The following is a 26,311-nucleotide window of genomic DNA, read 5'->3' on the forward strand; positions in this document are numbered from 1 at the left end:
TGACGCTTAGTACAACCTTAATATAGACTAGCCTAGCACTAGTAGTTAAAATAAGAAAGTATAAATAAGTAGGAAAGAGTAAACCATTGTTTGAAAGAGTGACGCTTGTGATGTTTCTTGCATATTTTAATTTGAAAGTGAAAGTCATTGCGTGCGCTGTAGGTCGAATATCGTTTTTTCTTTAGGAAATATAGTAAGTGGCCGGAGGTATTATTTGAAAGTTGTAAAGGGAAGGAGTAGAAAGGAGCGGAAGAGAACAAGACTTTGAAACTATCCGAAATAACGCAAAACGACCCCTCCCTCCACAGTGCTCTGCCATAAAGAAGTGTTGCATTCTACGCACCTGTGACTGACGGGGAAGACGGAATCAATCAGGAAGAGATGCCCTGATCTAGTATATGCATTTCTGGCTTATTTTTCAAAAATATATAACCACTAAAATAAAATAGACGTTGGATACATACAAAAAACAAGTGGCTTTTACAACTCTGGCAAACCTCTTGTGTGTTATGCGTCAGTAGAAGACCCATCTGTGTCCTTCCCTCTGGTGAATACCCTTCACTAAGCCCTCAAGTGGGCCAAGCAGGGAGGACAGGACACTGTTATTAGGAGAGCAGCGGCAGCCTCCACCTGTCTAGTGCTGGCATCAACACACCCCCACTAGAAGCTCCTATTGTCCTCAGGCGTCTCTTCGCCTGGTTCAGCCCCTTGACCTAATCTGGCCCCGCACGCTTTAAAAAGAATGAAGCAAAACTAAATAGAAACTCGGGATGACTATCAGGATAGTGTCCTTCGGTGGACAAGATGGCAAACATGTTAACGTTTCACTAAACAATTGTACACAACAATGCTAAGCCACAACCAAATAGCACGATTGTGAAAAATGTCTAAATTAAAGAAATAATTTTGGGAGCAGGCTTGTTCAAGTAATCATTTGATAAACCACGAGTTGATTAAGAATATGGATGTCAGACCTGAGTGACATCACAGAAGGGATGATAAAATGTAAATGCACGTTCATAATATATATACTCTATAAATAAAGGCAACCAATTTCTTGATGAGTGTTAGGTCTCTTGACACTAGAGCTAAAATTGCCCGTGCCTAAGTTGTAGTCGTTTTGTAAGCATTGTACTAAACTACATAGCATAGTACTAATTTGGCAATTGGTTAAATCAAAGCTTTATTGATTGAGAACATTGGATTCAGTGATGAAATGGATTTGCTTTATCAACATCTGAAAGACAGTGTGAAAGAAATCCTGCTGCATAATACGAGAGACCTACTTATTAGGATTATGTTGCCACACACACACACACACACACACACGTGCAGCTGTAGATACCACAGAATGGGGTCACAGTTATACGATAAGCAGTCCCTGCTTGAGGTCACCAATAATATATGCATGAAACAGAGCCAAAAAAATCTAATTAAATATTTTATTCTACTTATCTGATGCCACACACAAATACAAACAAATCAATAATGTGCATTAGAAGGAACAACTTGTGATATAGCGCAGAAATAGTACACACAACTCATAACACAGAAGTGTGTTTTTGTGTAATTTACAAGACTGAATTGAGTTAGCAAGAGATTGATCTTTAGAGTGAGGAATGATACAAAGTCATACAGACCCACACAATCACACCCACAATCACACCCCCCACATTTATATCACACAAGCCATCCTCAGTTTCTAACTTGCCTCAGAAGATTCCCTAAAGGAAATTAGGTCACGACACACACACACACACACACACACACACACACACACACACACACACACACACACACACACACACACACACACACACACACACACACACACACACACACACACACACACACACACACACGTAATTATAACGGAGTTCAAGATTTTTCAAATGTAAACCAGTGAGTATTCCTTCATGCAAGATGCATGCACTGCCGACATTTTATCCACCTCAATGTCCCTTGTGAACAAGAACCTCCCCGACCCAGTAATCCTTACACTACAAGACACGGCTGTTTGTGATGCACCATAAGACACGAGCTACATAAGAATGGTCCCAAATGAAAATACACTTTAGTTATGGGGAGTGAGAGGACTGATAAAACCACCCAACAAGGAAAGTGAAATACGACTAAATGGCAGCGATGGGAACCTCTCCCACACATCTGCTGCTGAGACGCTGCATAACAACTCAATAAAACCGAAACAAAATGAGTGGTGAAGCATCGTTCACAAGGTGTAAAGAAAAGCGGGCCTCGTCCAACGAAAACTGGCCTGAAACAAGCCAGCCGCTATGAGCTGCTGATAAAGGCGGAATTAGACGGTCAGTTTCAAATATTTACAATATTTACCTTTTTCCCAACCTCAGGCCAGATGACTGCAAACAGGAGGACAGCTCTGCCTACAAATCGACTTTACGTCTTTGTGAAACCGGCAGTCGGGTGTAAAGGTTGGTGTACACAAGGGGTGATATAGTGGAAATATTGATGTGGGGTCAAGCTTTGATTTCAGTTTCATTCCCATGAGTTTGAGAGCAGAAATACAGGGATAGCACATATTCCGTCAGTAATCAACAGTGTAAAAACTCAAAAAGTGCATTAAATACATGGTTGACCAGGAGTCTGTGTGCTCACGGTAGAGAACTCAAACTAAACGTCCTGAAAGACATTCCAGGTGAGCTGCTCTATAAGATTGTACAAAGTGGACGCATCGGTTCTCCGGGAGACTTCACGCGTGTACTCCTCCATCTGCTGCTCTCTGCAGCCATCTGGCCAATCAGAGCGAGGTACTGGACCCAGCCCGGGGGGCAGACCCTATCACCTGTCGGTGGGCTGGCTGGCGCTGAAGGCCAGGTCCTCGGGCAGCAGTTGCTCCTCTGTAGAAAGAAGAACACGTTGGTTACTGTTCAATCATCTCCATTGTTTCACCCATTACCAGATACAGTGTGTGGACTGTAATCACAAATACTTATTTCACGGCTTATGTTCTTATGAAATTACCTGTATCCATGATACTAATCATTGAGTTCTGTTCCTTATTTCACTGCTTATGTTCTTATGAAAGGACCTGTATCCATGATACTAATCATTGAGTTCTGTTCCTTATTTCACTGCTTATGTTCTTATGAAAGGACCTGTATCCATGATACTAATCATTGAGTTCTGTTCCTTATTACACTTTTAAATGACCCATATTTTCTGATCTCATGATAGTCCACAAGGTGAAGGTCTCCCATGCCCACTAGTCTTATCATTTTTAAGCGTTATAACCAAGGAATGTCAAATCAATATAGAGGAAGACAGACAGCGGGATCATCTTTTCACTCCTTTAAATGTGCGTGTGTGTGCGTTTGTTGAGTCACCTGCAAAAGGCAGAGACTGGATGTCGTAGGAGAGGTTTGCGTCCTCGTCCTCCGAGTCACAATCTATCTCACTGTCGCTGCTCATCCCTGGCAGCAGGTGCAGAGACTGCTTGTGGCCTGAGGAGCACAACATACAATCAGTATCCACCAAAGCACATTCATTAATCCAATACACAAGATGGGGACGAATCTTTCAAAAAGACAACAGTCAGCCTTTGTCCTCGTAATCACTGAACTAAGCCGTTATTGGGGTTCAGCCAAACAGGTTAGGCAGAGGTTAATATGAGGACCACACTGAGGGAGTAACGTCAGCCCCTGGCACACTAAAGTACCGGGTTACGGTCCGTATGAGACGGCTCAACAGTTGTGGACTCATTGAGTGGTGTTGGATCCTTGCGATTGCAACACTGAATGAAGCCTAGTGTTGACAGGATGACTTCTACTAAAGATCCCATTTGTGGCCCTTTGATATTCCTGTTTTATACGTGGAGACGCCCTGTGATCTGAACGCCAACTCCTCATTTGTCCCAGAGTGTGTTGACCAATGCTCCTTCAGGGATCTATTCTCTTAATGTATTGGCGGGTTGGTTTGAGGTTAAAGTCAGACAGCTTGGTAGCTGCCATGTTGGCCATTTCTACACTTGCTTGATTCAACTGAATACATTTCACTTTGATGAAATTGTAACATTGAGAACGTTGGCTAATGGTGTTAACTTTGGAAATACGCCCCTTAGATCATGCTGGCAGAAGACAATACAAAGTACAGACAACTGGATTCACTGAAGACCCGAAACACACTGCAGACAGCAGACTTCCCAGTCCGGAGCAGGTCTGCCCCAGGATCCTGGGGCTGACCTAATGAGTATGGTCTGCCCCGATAGGGTCTGGTCCAGACTCCATCGGGGCAGACCATACTCATTAGGTCGGCCCCAGGATGGGGTCTGGACCAGACCTAAGGAGCCAAGCAAATATCTCTGACTGTGTGAGGCACATGCAAAACAGCTTGCTACATGTGCAGAAACCTAAAACTGCCTGAACCCTGGGCGTGATATAAACATGGACAATAACATCAGGGCACAAGGGTTTACCTATGGAAAGACAATTCTGCCTCCAACCTGCTTTCTCCCCAGTGTGCGTGTAAACACATTGAATGTTTAATATAACCCGATCCACATACATTCTGGAAATTGATTGAACACACACACACACACACACACACACACACACACACACACACACACACACACACACACACACACACACACACACACACACACACACACACACACACACACACACACACACACACACACACACACACTAAAAAGTGCTGTTGAGACATACGACAAGAGAGAATCTCTTCCCCTAATGGATCAGGGAATCCATGTTGCCGGTCAACCACCGTGTGTTGAAGACACACTTTAACAGTGGAGAACCGGAGAGAGGAGCTGAGGTTTTCTTGGTTCTAGAATTGACAAATGTTGCCCTCTTCTGCTCTCCCGCTTTACAACCGTATCTACAACACCTTGAATATGCCCAATAAGGTGCAAAGGGCATATACTAGGGACTCAATGTTCACCCCGATTAATCTGTTTTTACTTGGCTTGGGTATTGCCATTGAGAGGGCCATTGTTTAAATAAACTAATCCCTGTCTTACCGCTGCACATTTGCCTGTCAAATGAGTGTTTATGAGCAGCAGCCTTGAGAGGCAGTGGGTTCATCTTGTCAGCCAGGGAACAGCACTGACATGCTATCAGCAGCCTGTGGGAGAGGGGGGGGGGGGGCACACCTTCATGCAGGTGGGAAGAGTTCCCCTCCAGGAGGCCAAGCAGGGACTGGTGGGGACTCCCTTCAGGCTCACTGCACTCCAGCACGCTGGGCCTGGTGACCAGAGGGACACAAAACAAGCACATTTAAATAACCTGCCTTTTTATGGCCATACGCCTTATGTTACGTTCATCCAACAAGTATTGGGATGCACTTTATCGTTTGCTGCTTTACAATGCGAGCCTTAATCCAACCTTGATGAGTGGCAGTCAAATGTTGAAAGAAATGCAGCATCCTGCTGGGCATGCCAGAATAAAGTCTGCTCCACAACCAAAGCCCTGTCCCAATACACCACCCTTCTGCCTTATACAGGGTAGGGTGGCCCCACTCTACATCCGGTGTGGTGGCCGGTTTGAGCCCCCCCAGTGGGTCCTACAACGGAGTGAATGCAGACGCTGGCTCCGCGAGGCCGGGGAAGACATATCCACAAATTAATTTTCTATTTACCTTTCAACAACCAACATCAACGGGGGCACAAAGTTGATGATATCTTATAAATAAGTAAATGTATCATTGGTTTAATAGGTTGGAATGCGTCAAGTTGAATTCACCAAAAATAATGCTGTCATTTATTCGTCAGTGCAGGTTCCCGATTTACGATCGACAAGACGGAGTGTGTCCCGGTTCCTTTAACCCAGTATCTAATGCAGCGTTACCACCGTGCGGCGTGGTTTGGCTCGGGAGCCGGAGAGCTTGGTTATGGCTCACGTTTTCCACCGACAGTACCCTTATGGTAGGGCGGGGTTCAAGCCAGATGGCGATCGCCGTGGCAGCTACGTAAGCATCGTGACATCATAGCAGCGCGACACAGTGTGGCCTGCTAATAAATACAACTAAAAAGAAGAATGCGACACATTAAACTAAGAGCAAGAATGCAGGACGTTTGCGTGACATTTTCTTCAATAAACAAAGCTTTCGCCGTTGTCCAGAAACACCTTGCGGGTACCGTGTTTGGATTGTTTTGATCCCCCAGTCGCACAGATGTGACGATTCTATCGCCAATCGACGGACGGCGTGTGTAGCTCCACCTTTTCGTCACCCTTTCAGGCCGCTTGGTACACCAACAGAGGGGTATCGAAAAATAGGTAGGGCTCAGTGGGCTTAATGCCGGACCCTGACCAACGTTTGGCTGAGGAAACGCGGACCGCGCCGCACCGAATCGTAGTTGAAACGTCATTAGTATGTCCATCCTTCGTACCCGACGGCCCGCGTGGAGCTCTTGGTGGAGTTGGCTCCTCCCACAGAGCACAGGTCAGCCTCGGCTCCGGAGGCCGCGTACAGCGCCTTCCGTTCCTCCGTCTGCTGTTTGGAGCTGGAGGCGGGGTCCAGGAGGCAGCCCCCTAAAGGGGTGAAGCCCCCCAGAGGGGAGCAACCCCCCTGAGGGGAGCCCCCGCTCAGGGAGGGCACTGAGCTGTGGCCGCTGTCCGCCTGGAGGCTGACTGAAGAGAGAGAGAGGTCAACGGGTCAAAGAGAAGCTAGCACGGAGGAGAGACACCGATGTTACAAGGGAGAGAGAGAGAGAGCCGTTAGGAGGCGTGTCCGCCACAGTGAGAAATGCTCTGTGGAAATATCATTTCAGTCGGATGCTTATTCAGGTCAGCGCTCCCCTGATTAGAAGCCTCTAATCAAACTAAGAAGTTTCATTTGTTGAAATGAGATAAGGAATGTTTCATCCGGGACCTCTTTCAAGTAAGGCTTACAGTTCTGGTAGGAAACTTGCCAACGTGCAGCGGGTCGTCAGTGTCTAGGGGCCAATGTGCAGCGGGTCGTCAGTGTCTAGGGGCCAATGTGCAGCGGGTCGTCAGTGTCTAGGGGCCAACGTGCAGCAGGTCGTCAGTGTACAGGGGCCAACGTGCAGCGGGTCGTCAGTGTCTAGGGGCCAAGGTGCAGCAGGTCGTCAGTGTACAGGGGCCAACGTGCAGCGGGTCGTCAGTGTCTAGGGGCCAGGGTGCAGCAGGTCGTCAGTGTACAGGGGCCAACGTGCAGCGGGTCGTCAGTGTCTAGGGGCCAACGTGCAGCAGGTTGTCAGTGTACAGGGGCCAACGTGCAGCGGGTCGTCAGTGTCTAGGGGCCAATGTGCAGCGGGTCGTCAGTGTACAGGGGCCAACGTGCAGCGGGTCGTCAGTGTCTAGGGGCCAAGGTGCAGCAGGTCGTCAGTGTACAGGGGCCAACGTGCAGCGGGTCGTCAGTGTCTAGGGGCCAAGGTGCAGCGGGTCGTCAGTGTCTAGGGGCCAATGTGCAGCGGGTGGTCAGTGTCTAGGGGCCAAGGTGCAGCGGGTCGTCAGTGTCTAGGGGCCAACGTGCAGCGGGTCGTCAGTGTCTAGGGGCCAAGGTGCAGCGGGTCGTCAGTGTCTAGGGGCCAAGGTGCAGCGGGTCGTCAGTGTCTAGGGGCCAAGGTGCAGCGGGTCGTCAGTGTCTAGGGGCCAACGTGGGTGAGTTGTACGCTGCTGGGCGCTGACCGTCGGCTGCGGGGGGGCCCTCTCGGGGACAGAGGCTCAGCGAGGCTGCGGTCGACGGGGCCCCGCTCAGACCTCTGTTCCGGGGGTCTTTCTCCTCGCCGCTCCTCCTCAGCAGCAGGGCGGCGCCACCGTCCGGCGCAGGAGACACAAACTTCTTGGCTGAAGGACAACAGTAAAAAAAACATGATTCAAATTCACTTCGGCAAGCAACGTCGCAAATAACACCACATCATTGAGTCAAAGATCCCAGATCATGCTGTTTCAGGGTTAATAATTGCATTTGAGTCACATGCCTGGATGTTAGATATACCCCTTATTATTCTCACACTGTTTATTTCTGCAAAACCAATTTCAGCAGCTTTCAAAGACGGGCTGATTTGTATCCCGCATCGCCCACTGGGTGACATCACACTGCTACGGGAGTAAAGTTTGAGCGGTTTCACACACTTGTTGAGGGCCGTTCTCGGAGGGCGCGAATACTCCCCCTGGCTCTGACTTTTTCTAGCTAACGTAAAACATGCATACAGTACATACAACAGTACATACAAGGGAAAAGTCGAAAAAGCTCGACATCACCCCTCTAAGATAGACAGCGCTCTGTCGATAAGCACAGCTTAGAGAATAAGCAAGCCAACATGGCGGTCAATGTGCTTTCATCAGTGTAGAGGACCAACCCCCATCCGTCCGATGGGGACGGTGTGTAGGTGGGGGTACTGCTCACCAGGTCGGCTGTGCCGGGAGTGGGAGCCCTTCCCCAGCTGCTCCATCTTCCCGGGGCTGTGGTGCCCAACGGCCAGCTCCAGGGCGGGCTGCTGCGGGGGGCCCTCGTCCCCCGTGCCGCCGAAGACCCCCGACAGGCCGGCCTGGGGCTCAGCCGACCCGGCCGGCCGTGGCTCCAGCACCTGGGACTTGACGTCGGACATCTTGCTGCGCACCTCGGCCATCTGGGCCTTCAGGCGGATCAGCACGCTGGAGTCTGGGGCCGAGCGCCTCACCGCCTGGGGCCGCCGCTCCCTCTCCTTCCTGGAGTGGGACTGGGGGTGAGCGTGGGCTGGCGGCGAAGACCAGACCGGAGAGGAAGAGACAGACAAGGACAGAGACAGGGACACAGAGAGACAGAGACAGACAAGGACAGAGACAGGGACACAGAGACAGACAAGGACAGAGACAGGGACACGGAGAGAGAGACAGACAAGGACAGAGACAGGGACACGGAGAGAGAGAGAGAGAGACAGACAGGGACACAGAGAGACAGAGACAGACAAGGACAGAGACAGGGACACAGAGAGAGAGACAGACAAGGACAGAGACAGGGACACAGAGAGACAGAGACAGACAAGGACAGAGACAGGGACACAGAGAGACAGACAAGGACAGAGACAGGGACACAGAGAAAGAGAGACAGACAAGGACAGAGACAGGGACACGGAGAGAGAGAGACAGACAAGGACAGAGACAGGGACACAGAGAGACAGAGACAGACAAGGACAGAGACAGGGACACAGAGAGAGAGAGAGAGAGACAGACAAGGACAGAGACAGGGACACGGAGAGAGAGAGACAGACAAGGACAGAGACGCAGAGAGACAGAGACAGACAAGGACAGAGACACAGAGAGACAGAGACAGACAAGGACAGAGACAGGGACACAGAGAGACAGAGACAGACAAGGACAGAGACAGGGACACAGAGAGACAGAGACAGACAAGGATAGAGACAGGGACACACAGAGAGAGAGAGACAGACAAGGACAGAGACAGGGACACAGAGAGACAGAGACAGAGAGACAGAGACAGACAAGGACAGAGACAGGAACACAGAGAGACAGAGACAGACAAGGACAGAGACAGGGACAGAGAGAGACAGACAAGGACAGAGACAGGGACAGAGAGAGACAGAGACAGACAAGGACAGAGACAGGGACACAGAGAGACAGAGACAGACAAGGACAGAGATAGAGACAGAGAGAGAGAGAGAGAGACAGACAAGGACAGAAACAGGGACACGGAGAGACAGAGGGATATGCATGAGCGTGAAACCAACCCAATGGATTACAGTTTAAATGGTCTGATCACAATTATATCTTTAAGCATTAAGCTGATGGTCAGCCATCTTGAACTCTTGGCATCGATGGTGTGGTGTGGCGTGGTTGTTCTTTGGACGGGTTGAGGGATACAACAATTCGGAAGAGCCTTCAAATAATGTAAACATCCGAAGTCGGAAAAGGCAAGATTTGAGATTAGTGAAGAGAGCAAAAAAAAAGAGCATGATTAAAAAAATGCCCCCGTCCCTATCGTCTCCCGCACTCCCAATGTTTCCAGTAGGGGTTTTCAAACACCTACTGGACAGGCAAGATGGATCCTCTAACAGAAATGAAGCGGGAGAGGTCCTGAATGTAATTGGTCGCTCGCAGAGTCTACTCTAAAAATATATTCTCATAATGCATTTCGCCCACGAACACCTGATGAATGGCTACGGCAATTCTCCCAATGTCCACTCTTCTAGCAGCTTTCAAGTCCCGCCTGCAGCACCTCTAAAAGGCCGATCCCTCCCCCAGTACCTTGGTTGTGCAGCAGGGAGACGGGAGGCCGCGGCTGCAGCCCCCACAGCGACTCCACGCTCCTCTGCTCCTTCAGGTCCAGCAGCTGGATCAGGATGACCGGGTCGATCTCCAGCAGGCTGCTGCTGCTGCCCGTGCTGCAGGCCGGGCCGCCGCGGTGCAGAGAGCACAGCGCAGGGTTGGAGCCGCCTGGGGCAGGAGACAAGGGCACCGGGGGGGGTGACCGTCTACCCTCGTGGAATGGATGTTTCCCCAGAGGATGTTTCCCACCATTCTGTTGTGTTGTTGAACTCCTTTAAACTACGTCATACGAAGTTTGACGAAGTTCAACAATGCAGCAGAATTGTTTACATATACGCGTTTCTTGTAACTACTTCTTGTATGGTCAAGGTCTGTTGTTGAAGCCACCTCAAAAACTGAGGCGGAGCCAGAGAGATACTGAACAGGATTTGCTTCTCAATTACAGTTTTGAAAGACGAGACAGACTGGGAGCAATGGGGCTGTAGTAGACTACAGAGTCCGTCTTATTTATTGGCATTATGAAGGCGGCCAGCCTATATGTGCCATCAGGATGAGTAAACTCCAGGCTGTTGTTACTGTTTTTGCAGTCTGCATGTCTATGATGTAATGCAGCCCCTTATTGTCTGGTCTTGCAATATCCATTGATCCACCCTGGGGAGTAGGGATGGGCAAAAAGATTATTTTCCGGGAATCAGTTCTTCCACAGTTCTTTCTTTTCCTTTCACTATCACGATTTGTTTGTTTGATTCGTTCGTTAAGTCAGATTACGTCATTTGACAGGGAATCTCCCCCCCTTTGCTTACAAATATTGGGTTTGCCCGCCAAATAAGGCTTTTTCACAGCCTGCCCTACCATAAGGGTAGAAGAAGAAACAAAAAAGTTTTCAGTGACGGTGCGCTCGGAAAACAAAAAAAATGTCTGTAGCATTGGCCTAAACTACGCAGTTCGACCATTTCCATGGTCGGTAAAACAATACTTTATTAAATGCATGCAATTGCGTTGTAGAACAAAATAAAAAGCAAACGTATAAAGTGCTTGCATGATATTGAAGCCTACAGTGATCGTTAGTTAACTTGTGTGGCGGTGCCTTGTCATTCGTTTACCCATGTGCCATGGCAACGCGATTGCTACCTGCTGTAGTACTCTCATTGGCTGAATCTTTGAGAACGTTTTAGACTCAATCAATATAAGGTCGCGGGGAGAAGGCGCTCGGTTCGTTTGTATATTTTATTTACGTGACCATATTTTTGTTTTATGTTAAAAAAATATATGAATCAAATGAATTAATTCTCTTGTTTCGGGAATCAGTTCCCGTCGTTCACCTTCGGGATTCGTTCGATGTGAACGAATCGTTCACGACCGACCCATCCCTACTGGGGAGAGGCAGTCACACACTCCCTTCCTCCTCCTTCGACCACCAAGATCTCTGTTCCCCTGATCATCCCATATCTCTGTGCTGCATGTGCAACTGTACAGACTGCACTGTGTCAGACTGCCCTGGTGACGTCACCGGCTGTGGGGGGGATCCTCCATGGCTATGCACTAATGGCAGAAGAGGGGACTTTGTCAAAAAAACTATTCTTCAATGTGGATTCCCTGCAGGGTTGGGGCATGGTACCAGGGTAAATAGCGCCTACTCACACCGACCCTCACTGGCCTTTTTGTTTCAGTTTCACTTTAAGGCTAGGAGACTTACTGTGCAATAAAAACGGGGCGTTTTGTATTCTCCAAATAAAAACTCTTTACATTTGACAGGAGGCTGGTTGGCGCTCCGTGTGATGGGATGAACAGCCCTGCTTTCCCCTGCTGCTGCGCTGACAGCCAGTGATGCTTAAACACACCATGACTCATCCCATACTCCCCGGCAACACGACCACCACTGTTGGGAGGTGTGATCTAGAAAAGCACCACTTGCGCAGCATTAGCATTGAAAAAAGAACACAGTACAGAGAGAGCCGGGCTGCTACCTGTAGCGCCGGCCAGCTCCTCGGGGAGCTCTCCTTCTTCAGGGTCCAAATGGCTGCCAAACTCCACATCATTCTCCCCTGACCTGCACAAAAAAATCTCTTCAATGTCTCAATGAAATATTGTTCTTAAATTTTTTTCGTCGACTCAAGAGCAAAAGGACTCTTCTGCTAAATCCAAGTGAAAAACCAAATCCTTTTTATTTCCCAGTTTGTGTATTAACTCTGCGTTGCATTAAGCCATGCAAGATTTGTTAACATCCAGCTGAAGGGCTAGGGCATGTCTATAATGTTTCGTAGCGCAACATTTTGTTCATTTGTCCTGCCACCAGTATGTCCAGGGGAAATCTGTGATCACGGAGGAGAGCGGTGTCAAAGCTGCACTGGGGTGTCAGCCTTCTTCCAAAGAGCTTAGCTTTAGCAGAGCAACCGAGGGGAGGGGAGAGGGGGGATGACTCACTTCATCAGCAGAGGGCTATGAGTGAGTGGGCGGGATGGACAACAGCACAAAGCCTAACAGGGACACACACACACACACACACACACACACACACACACACACACACACACACACACACACACACACACACACACACACACACACACACACACACACACACACACACACACACACACACACACACACACACACACACACACACCACTTCTAGAGGAATTCCGTGGATAACCCCAGACGTTCTCCAACTCAACACAGAACCAGACACCCCTACTGGACAACAAAGGCCTTATCGAACCTGTGGCAAGTCCTCAGCGTACTTTGCTATAGCTGACCTCTGCATCAGGCATTGGGTATGACCACTTTAGACCAAGAACATTTATGAAATATCTGATATTGACCTGTGAACACCATCAAACGATGTATCATTAATAAAAAGTCATTAGTCTGATGGGAGACATCAGTAACGTTCAACGTTAAGAAACCACTGGGTATTTTCTGCATTACGCCGTTATATCAGTTACCTGGACACAATGACACATTTGACCATGTTTAAGATCAGTGAAGACGTTTTGGTTCAGTGGCACATTAAGGCCGCCCTGAGCTCAGCCACTCACATGGTCTCCTCGTCGATGTCGTTCTCCTCCGTGTTGCTGGTGGCGGTGGAGCTGGCCGACGTGCTGCTGCCGTCCAGGGGGTTCACCTCCTCCTCCGTCAGGCAGTCCACCTCCAGGTCCCCGTCCGACAGCTCCTAGAAACATGGGACATCGGTTCGTACACAGCTGCCGAGCCCACCGACACAGCTTCAGACCCCAGAAGCAGAGGGGTGCATCCACTCACGTTGGAGTCATCCTGCTGGGTCTTTTCGTCCTGCTCGCGCTCCTTGGCGTCGGTGGAGACCACCTGGAAGACGTCCTCGGTCTTCCCCAGGCGGGGTTCCCTCTCTGAGGGCTGCCGGCCCCCCCCGGGCCTCTGGTCGGGGGGCGAGGAGCTGCGCGACGTCTGCCTGCGGAACAGCTCGATGGCCAGGCGCTGGAAGGGCAACACACGTTCCCTCAGCACCTTTTGTTCCAGCACAACTACATCCTTCTCTAACGACGAGCCCTGAGCTTCAGTGTGAAGCGGAACAACGCTGTGAGCCAGAATCACAAAGCTAGCTGACACATTACAGTTTAGTTGACCTTTTTATTTAATTCAAGAGTCTCCCGAGCAGTATTTTAAGTTGTTCTCCTTACGATTTAAAGGTCCCATGGCATGCTACTTAATTGATGCTTTTATATAGGTGTTAGCGGGCCCCTAATACAGCAGTTGAAGACTCATTCCCAAAATTCAACCTTGGTGCAGAATTACACCCACTACGAGCCAGTCCCAAAATGAGCTTCCCACAAATGTGCCGCTTCTGTGTCTGTAGCTTTAAATGCTGATGAGGAGAGAGGCGGGTCAAGACGCACCTCTTTGAGGTTGTTTATCTGCTGGATGTAGCTGGACTGGGCAGACTCCAGCTGGCTGATGTACCAGTACTGATCCCTGCACTTCTGGAAGAAGGTTGGCGAGCGGACCTGGTACCTATACCGCACCGTGGGGACAAGTATGAAACACAACCAAACGGGTCAGTCCACCAGTGGTGTGTCGACCCACAGACCTATGCACCTCTTGAGATGGTGGCGGTCAAAAGAGAAAATGAGTTCTGTAGCACATGGTCGCTTAGGGTTTCCTTTGAAAGCCCCTAGACGTGACCAACAGGATGGGCGATGCGACCCACCGGAGAACCAGGGCGTCCGTCTGCATGTTGAGGTAGCCCTCGCTGGCCAGGAGGTCCAGCCTGAAGAAGCGGTTGTAGCCCCAGCACTCGCCCACCTCAAAGTCCGAGGCAAACTCCCGGATGATGTTCTTGGCGGGGTCGCTGGAGGCCTGGTGGACCATCTCCACGCGGTATTCATACCTGGGCGCAGACAGGCATGCATAGTTAAGGCTTTATTCCACTTCACAATATATAGATTCAATTTCGTTAAAAGCATTTACCACAACATCCGCAAGAGTTTGAGAATATTATTGAAAACGCTTGGGCACGCCGGGTCAGTAGGTGGCCGTTAAGCGTCCTAAAGATGCACCATAGAAGAATGCTCAATACCAATGAGACAATAATTGCTATGTTTTCCAAAAGCTCAGTTATAGTGACCAAAAACCCAATTTTCGTGTGGACGGCAGGAATGTATTAAAAAATATACATGTACATCTTAAGACAAACACAGAACCGTCAAACAGAAGAAATAAACTGCAATTGAGGTACTTTGATGTTTCAGGTAGTCCAGCTGACAGCTCCAGGAAGACCGACACGTAGTTACCACGGACCACCCCGTTCCCGTCCTACAAAACACAGACAGACAGGACGGCGTCCCGGTCAACACATTATTCTGTTTGCTGCCTCTCACATACCAGACTCAATTTCACAGGGTGTGGTTTGTAGGGGAAAGGCGTACCACACATGGGTGGTGGTACGGTACACAATAGATGCTGGTGGCTACTCACGGGATATACTTTCAACCTCCAGCACAGTCCAGAGATCTGAAGGGGAGGGCTGTACACAGGGTCTGCCCTCTGCCTCAGGGTGCTACACGCATACACAGCACAGATACACACATCACAAACACAGAGACACAGAGACACACCAGTTGTTGAACACGTTATTGGCAGCTTTTGAAAGTCAGTCGACAAGATTTCATTAAGTTCCATTGGGATAAGTTCATTCATAATTACAATACGATTGTTTGGTATGGCAATGAATCCCCTACACAAATCCTGAAACTTAGTCCCTGTCGTCTCATGGTGAGTGACGCATTGATTGTGATCCTGTGATGAGAGGGATGGGGCAAGGGCGTTTCCCTGCGACATCCCAAAAAGGTTGTATAGTGGGTAAAATAGCAAATTTCATTCGTTTTGGAACCTGGCTGCTAGAATGGCACTTCTGCTAGAACTCCTTGCTGCCTCGGACTGAGGTCAACCCTCAGCCTGTACATGGGTCTGGGCCCCTGTACAGGCTGGTCTCTGTGACCACCAGCCCCATGGGTCCAAGCCCCGTGTACAGGCTGGACTCAATGGCCCAAGGGCCATTTTAGACCACGACTATCCTGACCGCGTTATGTGTATGGGGTACATCATAATGCTAGTAATACAAAGGGATTGGGGACTCTGCCTCCATACATCCCAAAACTATGTTAACCTTTCGGTTACTAGTCCATCCAGTTGACTAGTAACCAGTCTGGTTGACAAGTTCCGGTTACCAGTCGACCCAGTTTGCTGCATTTGACAGTCAATCTAGTTGACTGGTAACCGGAAGGTTAACATGTTTTTCAGAAGTATGCAGGCTGAGACCCTAATACCAGGTGAGACAGTTGTTTAGGAGGTAGAGTGGGTTGACTGGTAACATGGGAGAAATGTACTCTTACATTCAACGACAATATGTAATTTGATCATGCCTATACGTTACATGAAGTGTGGAGAAACATTGAGTAACCAGTACCACTCTCCCCCAAGCAGCTTTAGGATGTGAACGAGTACAGTGGCCTATGGACCAACCCCGAGCTTGACATGTTTTATATACAGTATGTAGCTAGCGTAAATACGGTGAAGGCCCCGTTTGCGGACCCGGGGGTACAGTACATCTCCACTTAAGGGAATAGTACATGGGATGAAGTAATGATGTATGGATGGCGTACGTGCAGAATGAAGATATAAGTAGGGGTCCAGCAGTGGCTCTTCAGTTCTTTGTCAAACCAACTCGGCTCTGTTCTTACTTGCTCCCGAGTAATAATAAAGTCTTTATCTTTCATGATTCAGACTTCTAGATCTCTCTTATTTTGTTAAAGTGTTAATGCGGTAACTGGAAGGTTGCGAGTTCGATCCCGGCTCCACCTAGAGTGTCGAGGTGTCCCTGAGCCTCCCCCTGGGTGCACTCACACTAGGCCATCTGGCCGTGGCCGTGGCCGTTTTAGCACCTAACCGTGCTCAAATCTGCCAGTGTGAGTGTGGCCAGTCTGGCCAGGCCGGGCCAATTTGGCCACTTGGGAGAGGTGTGCTGCTACGGCACGGGCCGCTACGGTACAGATGCTAATGAGCCGACACGCGCACACGCACGGCTACGCAACCTGAGCTGGATGACGTATAGTCAATGCGACGACCACGGACATAATAAAGGCGACGAGCCTTCTTTCCCATTAAACGGTAAACATTGCGTCAAGCGGTTCAACTGTTGGTGTTCTCTGTGTTGTTATCCATTGTTGTTAAAACTCTGACTGGCGGCAGACTTTATTATGGTCGTTGCAGCGGACGCTTGGTGATGACGTGTTACGACGTGATGACGTATGTACAAGAGCCTTCCGTGGCCAGGCCACAGCTGCGACGGCCAACGGCCACGGTCAGATGGCCTAGTGTGAGTGCAGGCCAGAGAACAATGGGGCCATTTGAGCACGGTTAGGTGTGAAAACGGCCACACGGCCACGGCCAGATGGCCTAATGTGAGTGCACCCCCTAACTGCTCCTGACGCGCTGGCTGTCGCCCTGTGTGGCTGATCCGCCGTCGGTGTGTGGATGAATGGGTGAAAGTCACTTTGGATAAAAGTGTCAGCAAAATCCACTAAATGTAAATGTAATGAGGAAACACTTACAAATCCGAAAAAACACAGATCTTGCTAAATGTTAAAATCGAGTTTAGTATTTTTTCTGAATATCATGACATTACTGCATTTGACACGTTGACAACCCCTGAATTCGTTCCACTTATATCTGGTTGAGGAATGAAATTAGACATTCTAAGGAAGGTCTAAGGAAATTAAATAAAAGAAACATCAAACTGACTCACCTAAAGTTGGCGAGAACAAAGGTGCTGGAGTCGTAGGCGGGGACCAGCTCGCTGTGGGAGAGGAGACGTTAAACCTTTCTGCCTTAACTTCAATACATCAACGCAGAATACAAATAAGAGGGGTTAGGGTAAGCTAACCTTTTTGAACTGAATCAACTAAACAGATAGCAATAGCAAGCTATCAAGCCATTTTTGGGCAACAACCTAGTGTTAATGATTAGGTGAACGATCAACAAGGACTTGACTGTAGTCACACATAACAACTCAATATGTGGTCTGTTTATTCATGCTGCAACTCAAACAACACATTCAAGGTGGCTGACCCAGCATCACCCAATTGTGTCCGTTCCAAAGTAAGGCTATGGAGTTCACTGTTTTAAGGACGTTATTATATCCAATTTAGAATTGGGCCTAGGCAGAAGAACGTTATTTATAATTTCTGATGCGTTTTTCCTGATCTCACTCAAGACAGTGCAGCATTATACTTTCTACTTGTATGTTTTCAGTTTGAAATACATCATTTTCCAGACATACTGGTCCATATGACATGCCCAACCCTTGTTTGTGTATCGTTCCTGATGCAGGTCACAACTTGTGTCGCTACCAAATATACATGATGTTTTTAACTGAAGTATAGACCGTATATAGAGAAGTATTGATTGTATTCCAATATTCAATTTGCGTAACTTACTTACCACGCTCGTTAACTAAATACAGCCAAGACATTGAGTAAAGCAAATGGTTTTGTCATATGTTACATTAAAGATTAAAAAAATAATGTAATTACTAATAAGATTGTAGCGGAATGGAGTCTTTCATGGCTATGTATCAATGCTGTTAACGAGAAGACTGTTGACCTCGGATATCAAATGCTGTAAATCAAAATATAATCTGAAATATCCCAAGTCAATTAGAAAGTGATGTCTGGGCGATAGTAACACTCAATTGAGTATTGCATAGGCTGACATGACCAGCGGATACAGAAAGGTCTTTGGGCAGACGAACTATGTGGGCCTTTGGTAGTCCATTCCCCTCTCAAGGCTACCTGGTGAAGTCCGGTGGGACCGGCGTGGTGACAAAGGATTGCATGGGTTTCCGGTGGACCTGCTGAAACATGAGCAGGATCTCGGGGCTTTTGGAAATCAGCTCACTCTTACTGCAGGAGTGGAGCTGTGGAGAACATAACAAAAAGAGGAGATCATCATCTTAAGTATACCCACTCTGAGTGGTTAGAGGCAAGCCTACCTGCTGGCTCTTACCAGGTGTACAAGATGGCAAGGGCTAGCCTGCCTACGCAGGGAGAGGTTTTATTCTCTCACACCATTAGTCATGTTCAGAAACCGTACAAAAAAAAAACCCAGAGAAGACATTCAGTGAAGATGGCCGCATTCACGTACACTTGCCCCGATTTGAGTGGATGAAATAATGTGAGTGAGTGAGTGGAGTGTGTGTGAGAGATGAGTTCATGAGTGAAAAGACACAAGTCGGACACTTTCCGGCGCCGTCTTGCTAATTAAACAGGATGCACTTTTTCAGAGGGACAAGTGCAAAGGGAATTACAAACCTGATGCTCCACTTCTTGTAGGAGGGACTCAAGCAACTCAGTCTCCTGTGTCAGCGAGGTCTTCTGGCCTTGTAAGAAGAAGTGAATCTTGTTAATTCTGAGGTATACAAAACACTTTGTCTGACATTTAAATGGCGAAACGATTCAGACTGTGGGCTGGTATGCATTAGCACCTACTTGTCCCATAAATTGTGAAGTTGTGTTCCTGTGTTCTTGCATGTGTGTGTGCGTCCGGACACTTGTGCCCGGTGGGCCTTCATTAGTGCCACTGCAGACGACGACATTTAACGATTCCCACTCGCTACTTTAAAATACAGCCATGCTCAAGGCAACGTTGGCAGCGCCTGCGCCATCACCAGGCAACAGAGAAGGGTCTTTAAATAACCGGGGAGAGGGTGTGGTGTGTGTGTGATTACACGGTGGAGCCGAGGCTTACCCATCAGGGTGATGAGCTTGTTCTTTAGCTGGTTGTCGAGCCGTGCGATCATCATCTCCACGGCGTTGCGGATCTCACGCACTCGCTCGTCCTTCGCCCCGCGCACCGCCTCCACGTTCCTCTCCTGAGCAGAGCGACAGACGGACAGGGCGACAGACGGAGAGGCCACACTGGTGAGGACGGGCCTGCCTGGTGAGGACGGCCCGATATGAGACACCATGAAACACGCCTATTCAACAGACAACCTTTCAGGAGCTGTGATTTGAGAGCCATTAGTAAGAAATGCCGTCAACATCGATCAGCTATTACCTTGCCGATTATGCGTCTTTTATACTTGGGCCACTTTTGTGGATGCCTTAGGTTCTACAGAACTCTTAAATGACAGTGGCGGACCGCATTGAGCCTGGGAGCTGCTCTCCAGACAGACCAGACACTGTCAAACCTCATTCTACCATTGACCTTTATTAACGGCAAGGAGATGTTATTATTCCTGGTCAATTCAAAAACATAATTAGCAACACTGGACAGTACGAACACTTTGTTAACGGTACATTTGAGAAAAGTACCGACTGTGGGCAAGCCAACGGCAGATTAGTTACGCAACTTCTGCGGAACCCTGATTTAGGAATCTCTTATTTGTTAATAATGTGTAGTTTGTAATGGTTTTAACAGAAATAATGTGGACAGGTATAAAGTTTCTGAGCATTGCTTGGCTTTGATTACGTCATGGATATGGGTAGTAAGTTTCCCCTCAGTATTTTCCCATGGTGAATCCCGTTGAAAATTCTTGAGTCAGTAATTCCGGCCAACCCATATCACATTTCACGTGCTGTTTGATGAGGGAAGCTCTTCTGTGATGTTACAACTAATGAAGGTAAATATTTTACCTTCATTGCTGAGAATTTGTAATATATATCTTAACTTGGTTTCCATGACATCTCTCCACTACCCATAAGCCCCTGCAGACAGCTGAACAAGTAGAAGAAAAAAAAAAGCTTCCTTGGAAAAAGATCCCCTTTAAATCCAATAGGCTTCCTGTCTATAGGCATGGAAAGTTAATCAACACTCCGCCATCCAATCAGAATCAAGTATTCACCAAAGCAAGCCATTGTATAAAGGATCAATAATACAATATCACCATCTAGAGGCAGCAATCTGAACTACACTTAGCGCCTGAGCGAAACGAGGAAAGTTAAACCAACCACACACACACACACACACACACACACACACACACACACACACACACACACACACACACACACACACACACACACACACACACACACACACACACACACACACACACACACACACACACACACACACACACACACACACACACACACACACACACACACACACACACACACACACAGAGGGTTTACCACTTCCTGGACCAGGCTGATGAGCTCCATGAGCCGGCGGCGCAGCTTGGCCACCTCCTCGTTGACCTTGGTCACATGCTGCTCATAGATCTCCACCAGGGGCTTGAAGGTGTGGCCCCCGTGCTGCAGGGGGGGTGGGACAAACACGCTCAGTGGCTACCTACTAGAGAGCGAGCATTGGTCCTGAAGGGAGTTCATGTCATAATGGCTCAGTTTAAAATGGATAATTTAGGCCCAATCCCATTTCTACCCCTTACCCCCCCCCCTTGTTTTGAAGGGGTAAGGGGAAGGGGTAGAAATGGGATTGGGCCAATCCCATTTCTACCCCTTACCCCTTCCCCCATCAAAACAAGTGGGAGGCGCGGGGTAAGGGGAAGGAGTAAGGGGAAATGGGATTGGGCCTTAATGTGATTACTGGAGAATCAAGGCTGTCTTCAAACTTTGAATCAAGTGAATCAGATTACAGGCTGTGATTAATCTCGATGAACCACAGGTTTTAAATACTGCCGTTTGAGGGGGATGATAATAACTATATCTTAAATGCTGTGGGAATAATAGAAATGCATTAAAACTAGTAAGGAAGAAGAGAACCGTTACACTGACTCATTTATTGTATGTACAGATGAATGCATACATTCATACCACGAAAGGGGATAGTTAGGAAGAGTTAATGCTTTAGGTAAACTCCAAAAGCATACATCAGTGTAATTTGTTGACCATAGCCGTCCAGCAGCTATTAGCGAGTGAAAAGCCCTGTGTCCATTCTAAGGGTTGCCGTAAGCGCCACAGCTAAATTGAGACCGTCTAGACACGAGGGTAGACTTAATCTGTGTTATCTGCAGCTGGCCGCTAAGTAATGCCAAAAGGACGTCATCTTAAATTAAAGAGAACAGGATACCATCACTTTTTCGTCCTTGTTTCCCTATTGCTGTCTGGCACTAGTGAAATAAGTATTATGTATTATTAGTAGTGCTGTCAGTTAAACGTGTTATTAACGGCGTTAACGCAAACCAATTTTAACAGCGTTGTTTTTTTTTCTTTGCCTCAAAACAAAGAAGCAGTAGCCTGACTGCTATGTTCAAGGCATGTTTGTATGTTCATCGTTTAATTGCGCTATAGGCTTTTTTTTTTGTATCGTCCTGTTTTGATCAGTATATGCCAATGTTGTTATCAATAAAAAAACATTTGCACAAGGCAAGCCAATGAACTTCTCCATGTTGATAAGAGCATTAAAATGAGAACAATTAATGGGACAAAGAAATCAAGGGATATTTAGCATAGAAAAAAAATCCTGAGTTAACTATGACATTAATGCAATTAATCGCGATTAAATATTTTAAGCGCTTGACATTACTAATTATTAGTAAATTAGACAGTGCATCAAATCACCTTATTGTTATTCAACTAGGACTAGAGGACTAGAGGCTGATGGTTGGTGCGGCTGAGCTTGGATCTTTGAGTATAGCAGCGCCCAGGGTAGGTCCGATACTAGAATGAACTCTGACACTAGGTTAACCTCTGAAACTCTGACCCTGACACTAATGTCAACCTTGATGCTCGTCTGATATGGGATTAATGGCTATGCCGATACTGAGACCTTCTGAGTAGTTGTGAATTTGTGGCTAAATGCTCTGGTAAAGTATCCATCTCAAGTAGACTGCACCTGCATCTGTATGAGCAAATTTAGTTTTGTGTGTTTGTTTGAAATGTGTGTCTTACCATGCCTCCCCAAAGAGCACACTGGTGGCAGATGCACTTCTTACAGGTCCAGCAGAACACACTGAGCTTCTCATGGTGGTTTTCGCACCTGGACAGGACACACCTCAATGTGAGCAATCATGCTAGGCTATGGAAACTCTTATGTCCAATTCTATATATATAATAATAATATATTAGGGAAGTATATAGATTCATTGCATTGAAAATTCCTCTACTTAATAAATTATGGTTTGTCCCACAGGGATGTGCCAACCAGAAAATCACCAAATTGCCTTGAAAAAAACCAAACATTGGACAGGGCCGCTATGAGGAAGCAAGGAGGGGAAGGGGAGAGGTGGTTGGGAGCCTCTGGGGGGGGCCTCACTTGTCCTTGTCGTTCTCCTCGTGCTTGGAGAGGCTGCAGAGCTGGAGCGTGTCTAGCTGCTGGGTCACCTCCTCGGCCCAGCGGCAGTTCACCAGCTCCCTGAGCTGCAGCGGAGCCCTGGGGACAAGATCCCCGCGTTAGGACTTCATGCACTCACAGCAAGCCCATCCATCACCTGACACTCTACTATACTACAAGCTACCATCGGTTAAGACTAGAAGAAACAGCACTGGGTTTGTGGGATCACCCCGTTTCTGATTTCATTGACATTTCAGCAAGTACACAGGGGCCTCAATGAGGAATACAACCGTCAGCGAACCTAACTCATGATGTTACCATTGGTGGACAGGAGCTTACCTGCAGTGTGGGCATTGGGCTCTTTGTTCAGTCAGCCAACGCTTTCCAAAATAAAGAGGACACATGGGTAAGTGACCGGTATGCATTCAAATACATTCAGTAACAAACAGGCTCATTACAGTTGCTCTGTAAGGTGACCTTGGGTGTCTTGAAAGGCGCCTCTAAATAAAATGTATTATTATTATTATTATTATCCACGCGTTGGCAACACAAAACTGAAAAATAAGCCGTTTTATTATCGACGCTCTTCAACAAGGTTTGGCATTTGGCCAAACAACAGAAGGGAATACAGCGTTTAACTCTTCAAACATGTTTTAGGTCACAAAGTTAGGAAGGCCCAGGCCAGGGTTTAGGTTGTAATGGATTGAACCTTGATGTGTAAAGTTGGAGAATCCCGGCATCGAGCCAGACAGACGCCAAAAGCTGTTGACGCGCTGAGCGCTTGAGACACACGCCAAGCGGTAGTGGGGCTTACCCGTATGCAGCTGAAGCAGCAGAGCTTGGAGCAGTGGGGACAGAGGCGGGCGTCCCTCAGCTTCTCCATGCAGATGAAGCAGCGGAATACCTCTGCAATACTCTGGAGACACACATGGACAGAGGCCAACTGCAGGGGCATTCACCCAGTACATCCTCCCATGAGAAACATTCATTTCTAAAGGCCCGGTCACACCAGGCAATACATTGTGAAATCCTTCTCTTATATGGCTTGTGTGGCATAGAAGCTAAAAACCCGTTTTCTGCTAGTTTTAGTATTTCAAACATTCACCGACAAACGAGCTTGGCACACAACACTTCTATCTGAAAGGCTACTTAACAAACACCAACCTCAGGCCAGTGTGCCGAGCATGTGGGTGGTTATTGCCAAATCAGTGCTGGCCTACTTCTAAAGTAGGGTGTTGGTGTTTGGGCAGAGTGCATATACAGTTTTGTGTGATAATTGATTGTTGCTGGCAATGTCAGACTGGACTGAGATGTTATTCTACCGCCACCTGCTAGCGGATATTTAGCAAGTTGTAAAAATCTAAAATGTGTAGATGTACACATGTAGTAATTTATTTCATGAAGCTGTATTAACCATAACGATGGCATTCAGACTTTTGTGGCATTGGTAATTTTGGAACATGTTTAAAATAACTCATCCATTAACATGATTCTACTTCAGTTTCAATGAGAAAATGTTTCTGTAGAATGTACTTTTCTTAACTCAATTTAATATTATCAGGCTTTTAAAATGTGCTTGCAATATGTAGGCCTAATCATTTCATTAACAGTAATAGTATACAATCCAATTAAACGATGTGCTGTGATATATTGACATTCTAAAGGGTAACATGACATACATTTTCAAAGCATGCATTTTTGCTTTTCATTCATAAATTATGTTGCGACATATTGCATTTTATATAACCTTTCTTCCGATCAATTCTTATAAAATACAATAATTTACCTAAACAGTAAAAAAATAAAAATAATAATCGTTCCCTACAATGCATTTATACACACCTCAACACTTTGTTCGTCCATGTCGGCAACTTTAAGTCCTTCTAAATGAAGGGGGAAATAAATAATTTACAACAAGTTAGAGTTGTCATTCAAATTTACATTACACATTGACACACGTCAGCCACATTACATATTATCAAAAAAACATTTGAAAAGCTTAAGAGGGTGAGACCCCAGCATCTTGGTCCACTATAGGCTAAGGCCCCAGCATCTTGGTCCATTACTATAGGGTAAGGCCCCAGCATCTTGGTCTATTACTAAAGGGTAAGGCCCCAGCATCTTGGTCAATTAATAAAGGGTAAGGCCCCCCATCATCTTGGTCCATTACTAAAGGGTAAGGCCCCAGCATCTTGGTCTATTACCAAAGGGTAAGGTCCCAGCATCTTGGTCTATTAATAAAGGGAAAGGCCCCAGCATCTTGGTCCATTACTAAAGAGTAAGGCCCCAGCATCTTGGTCTACTACTAAAGGGTAAGGCCCCAGCATCTTGGTCCATTACTAAAGGGTAAGGCCCCAGCATCTTGGTCTATTAATAAAGGGTAAGGCCCCAGCATCTTGGTATATTACTAAAGGGTAAGGCCCCAGCATAATTTGTTGTTAGTGGTTACGAACCAACCTGTAACAATACGCCAGTTCCAGTTCCCCCCCAATTAAAACCAATTGCAATAAAACGGGTCTTTATCGTGAACGGACGGAGTATGAACAAAAAACACAGTGATATGATGATACACGCCGTGCGTTACAGTTATGACCCATTCAGTTACCTCGGAGCGGTGATGACACTAGCTGGTAGCTAGGGTACCTCACGGTGATGACACTAGCAGCGGTGATGACGCTAGCAGCGGTGATGACACTAGCTGGTAGCTAGGGTACCTCACGGTGATGACACTAGCAGCGGTGATGACACTAGCTGGTAGCTAGGTTACCTCACGGGGATGACACAAGCTGGTAGCTAGATTACCTCAGGATGGTGACACTAGCTGGTAGCTAGGTTACCTCACGGTGATGACACTAGCTGGTAGCTAGGTAACCTCACAGAGCGGCTAGAGCTACCGGGGGGTTCTGCAGACGGTGCAGCCGTTAACCGTCTGTTAACCGTTATCCGTTAGAACCCCTCAGACACGCGCTGTGCCACCGGATAGCGTCGCGTTAAGACTCCGCTGTACCTGGAGCTCGGTGGTATTTCTCCAGGTCCTCATACACCAGTATCCCCTGTATCATCAGTATCTTACAGCCGCACCACCGCACTCATTAACATGGTCGGCAGCCGCTGGGGAAGCTGGAGACAGGACACACTGACCACACTTCCGGTTTCACAACCCGGCCTTCAAAATAAGAGGCCCGGATGGTATAAAGTAGGTCACTTTTCAAAGTAAAAGAGGACAACTTGACAACACAATACAATTCAATACAATACTACTTTATTCTCCACATGTCGTGCAAAATATAAAATCGTCATCCACATATTCAAAG

The 26,311-nt window shown here is 47.4% G+C and overlaps 1 protein-coding gene across 1 annotated transcript; it reads right to left on the reverse strand.

The window, feature by feature from the left end:
* Positions 1 to 1,419: 1,419 nt before the first annotated feature.
* Positions 1,420 to 26,126, reverse strand: trim37 (tripartite motif containing 37). Its single transcript, XM_056593600.1, has 25 exons — positions 25,603 to 26,126; positions 24,840 to 24,880; positions 23,812 to 23,913; positions 23,337 to 23,377; positions 22,980 to 23,096; positions 22,616 to 22,703; positions 20,897 to 21,019; positions 19,509 to 19,632; positions 19,073 to 19,140; positions 18,554 to 18,678; positions 17,509 to 17,559; positions 15,180 to 15,261; positions 14,941 to 15,017; positions 14,413 to 14,592; positions 14,102 to 14,216; positions 13,491 to 13,682; positions 13,268 to 13,401; positions 12,197 to 12,279; positions 10,209 to 10,397; positions 8,371 to 8,700; positions 7,650 to 7,808; positions 6,389 to 6,629; positions 5,153 to 5,244; positions 3,363 to 3,479; positions 1,420 to 2,876 (listed from the first exon to the last, which is right to left on the reverse strand). Exons 2-25 carry the CDS (start codon positions 24,858 to 24,860, stop codon positions 2,818 to 2,820), a joined length of 2,910 nt encoding a protein of 969 aa, XP_056449575.1. The 5' UTR covers positions 24,861 to 24,880; positions 25,603 to 26,126; the 3' UTR covers positions 1,420 to 2,817.
* Between the last annotated feature and the right edge of the window lie 185 nt (positions 26,127 to 26,311).

Source organism: Gadus chalcogrammus, chromosome 7, assembly GCF_026213295.1.
Source record: "Gadus chalcogrammus isolate NIFS_2021 chromosome 7, NIFS_Gcha_1.0, whole genome shotgun sequence".
NCBI classification, from domain to species: domain Eukaryota; kingdom Metazoa; phylum Chordata; class Actinopteri; order Gadiformes; family Gadidae; genus Gadus; species Gadus chalcogrammus.

Excerpts from the sequence above, each read along its gene's own strand:
- trim37 (XM_056593600.1), bottom strand. The coding sequence starts at position 24,860 with ATGGACGAACAAAGTGTTGAG. Across the intron at positions 13,402-13,490 it reads CCCAGCAGGATGACTCCAAC|GAGCTGTCGGACGGGGACCT; the intron begins GTGAGTGGATGC and ends CCATGTTTCTAG. Across the intron at positions 7,809-8,370 it reads CTCCCGGCACAGCCGACCTG|CCAAGAAGTTTGTGTCTCCT; the intron begins GTGAGCAGTACC and ends GTTGTCCTTCAG.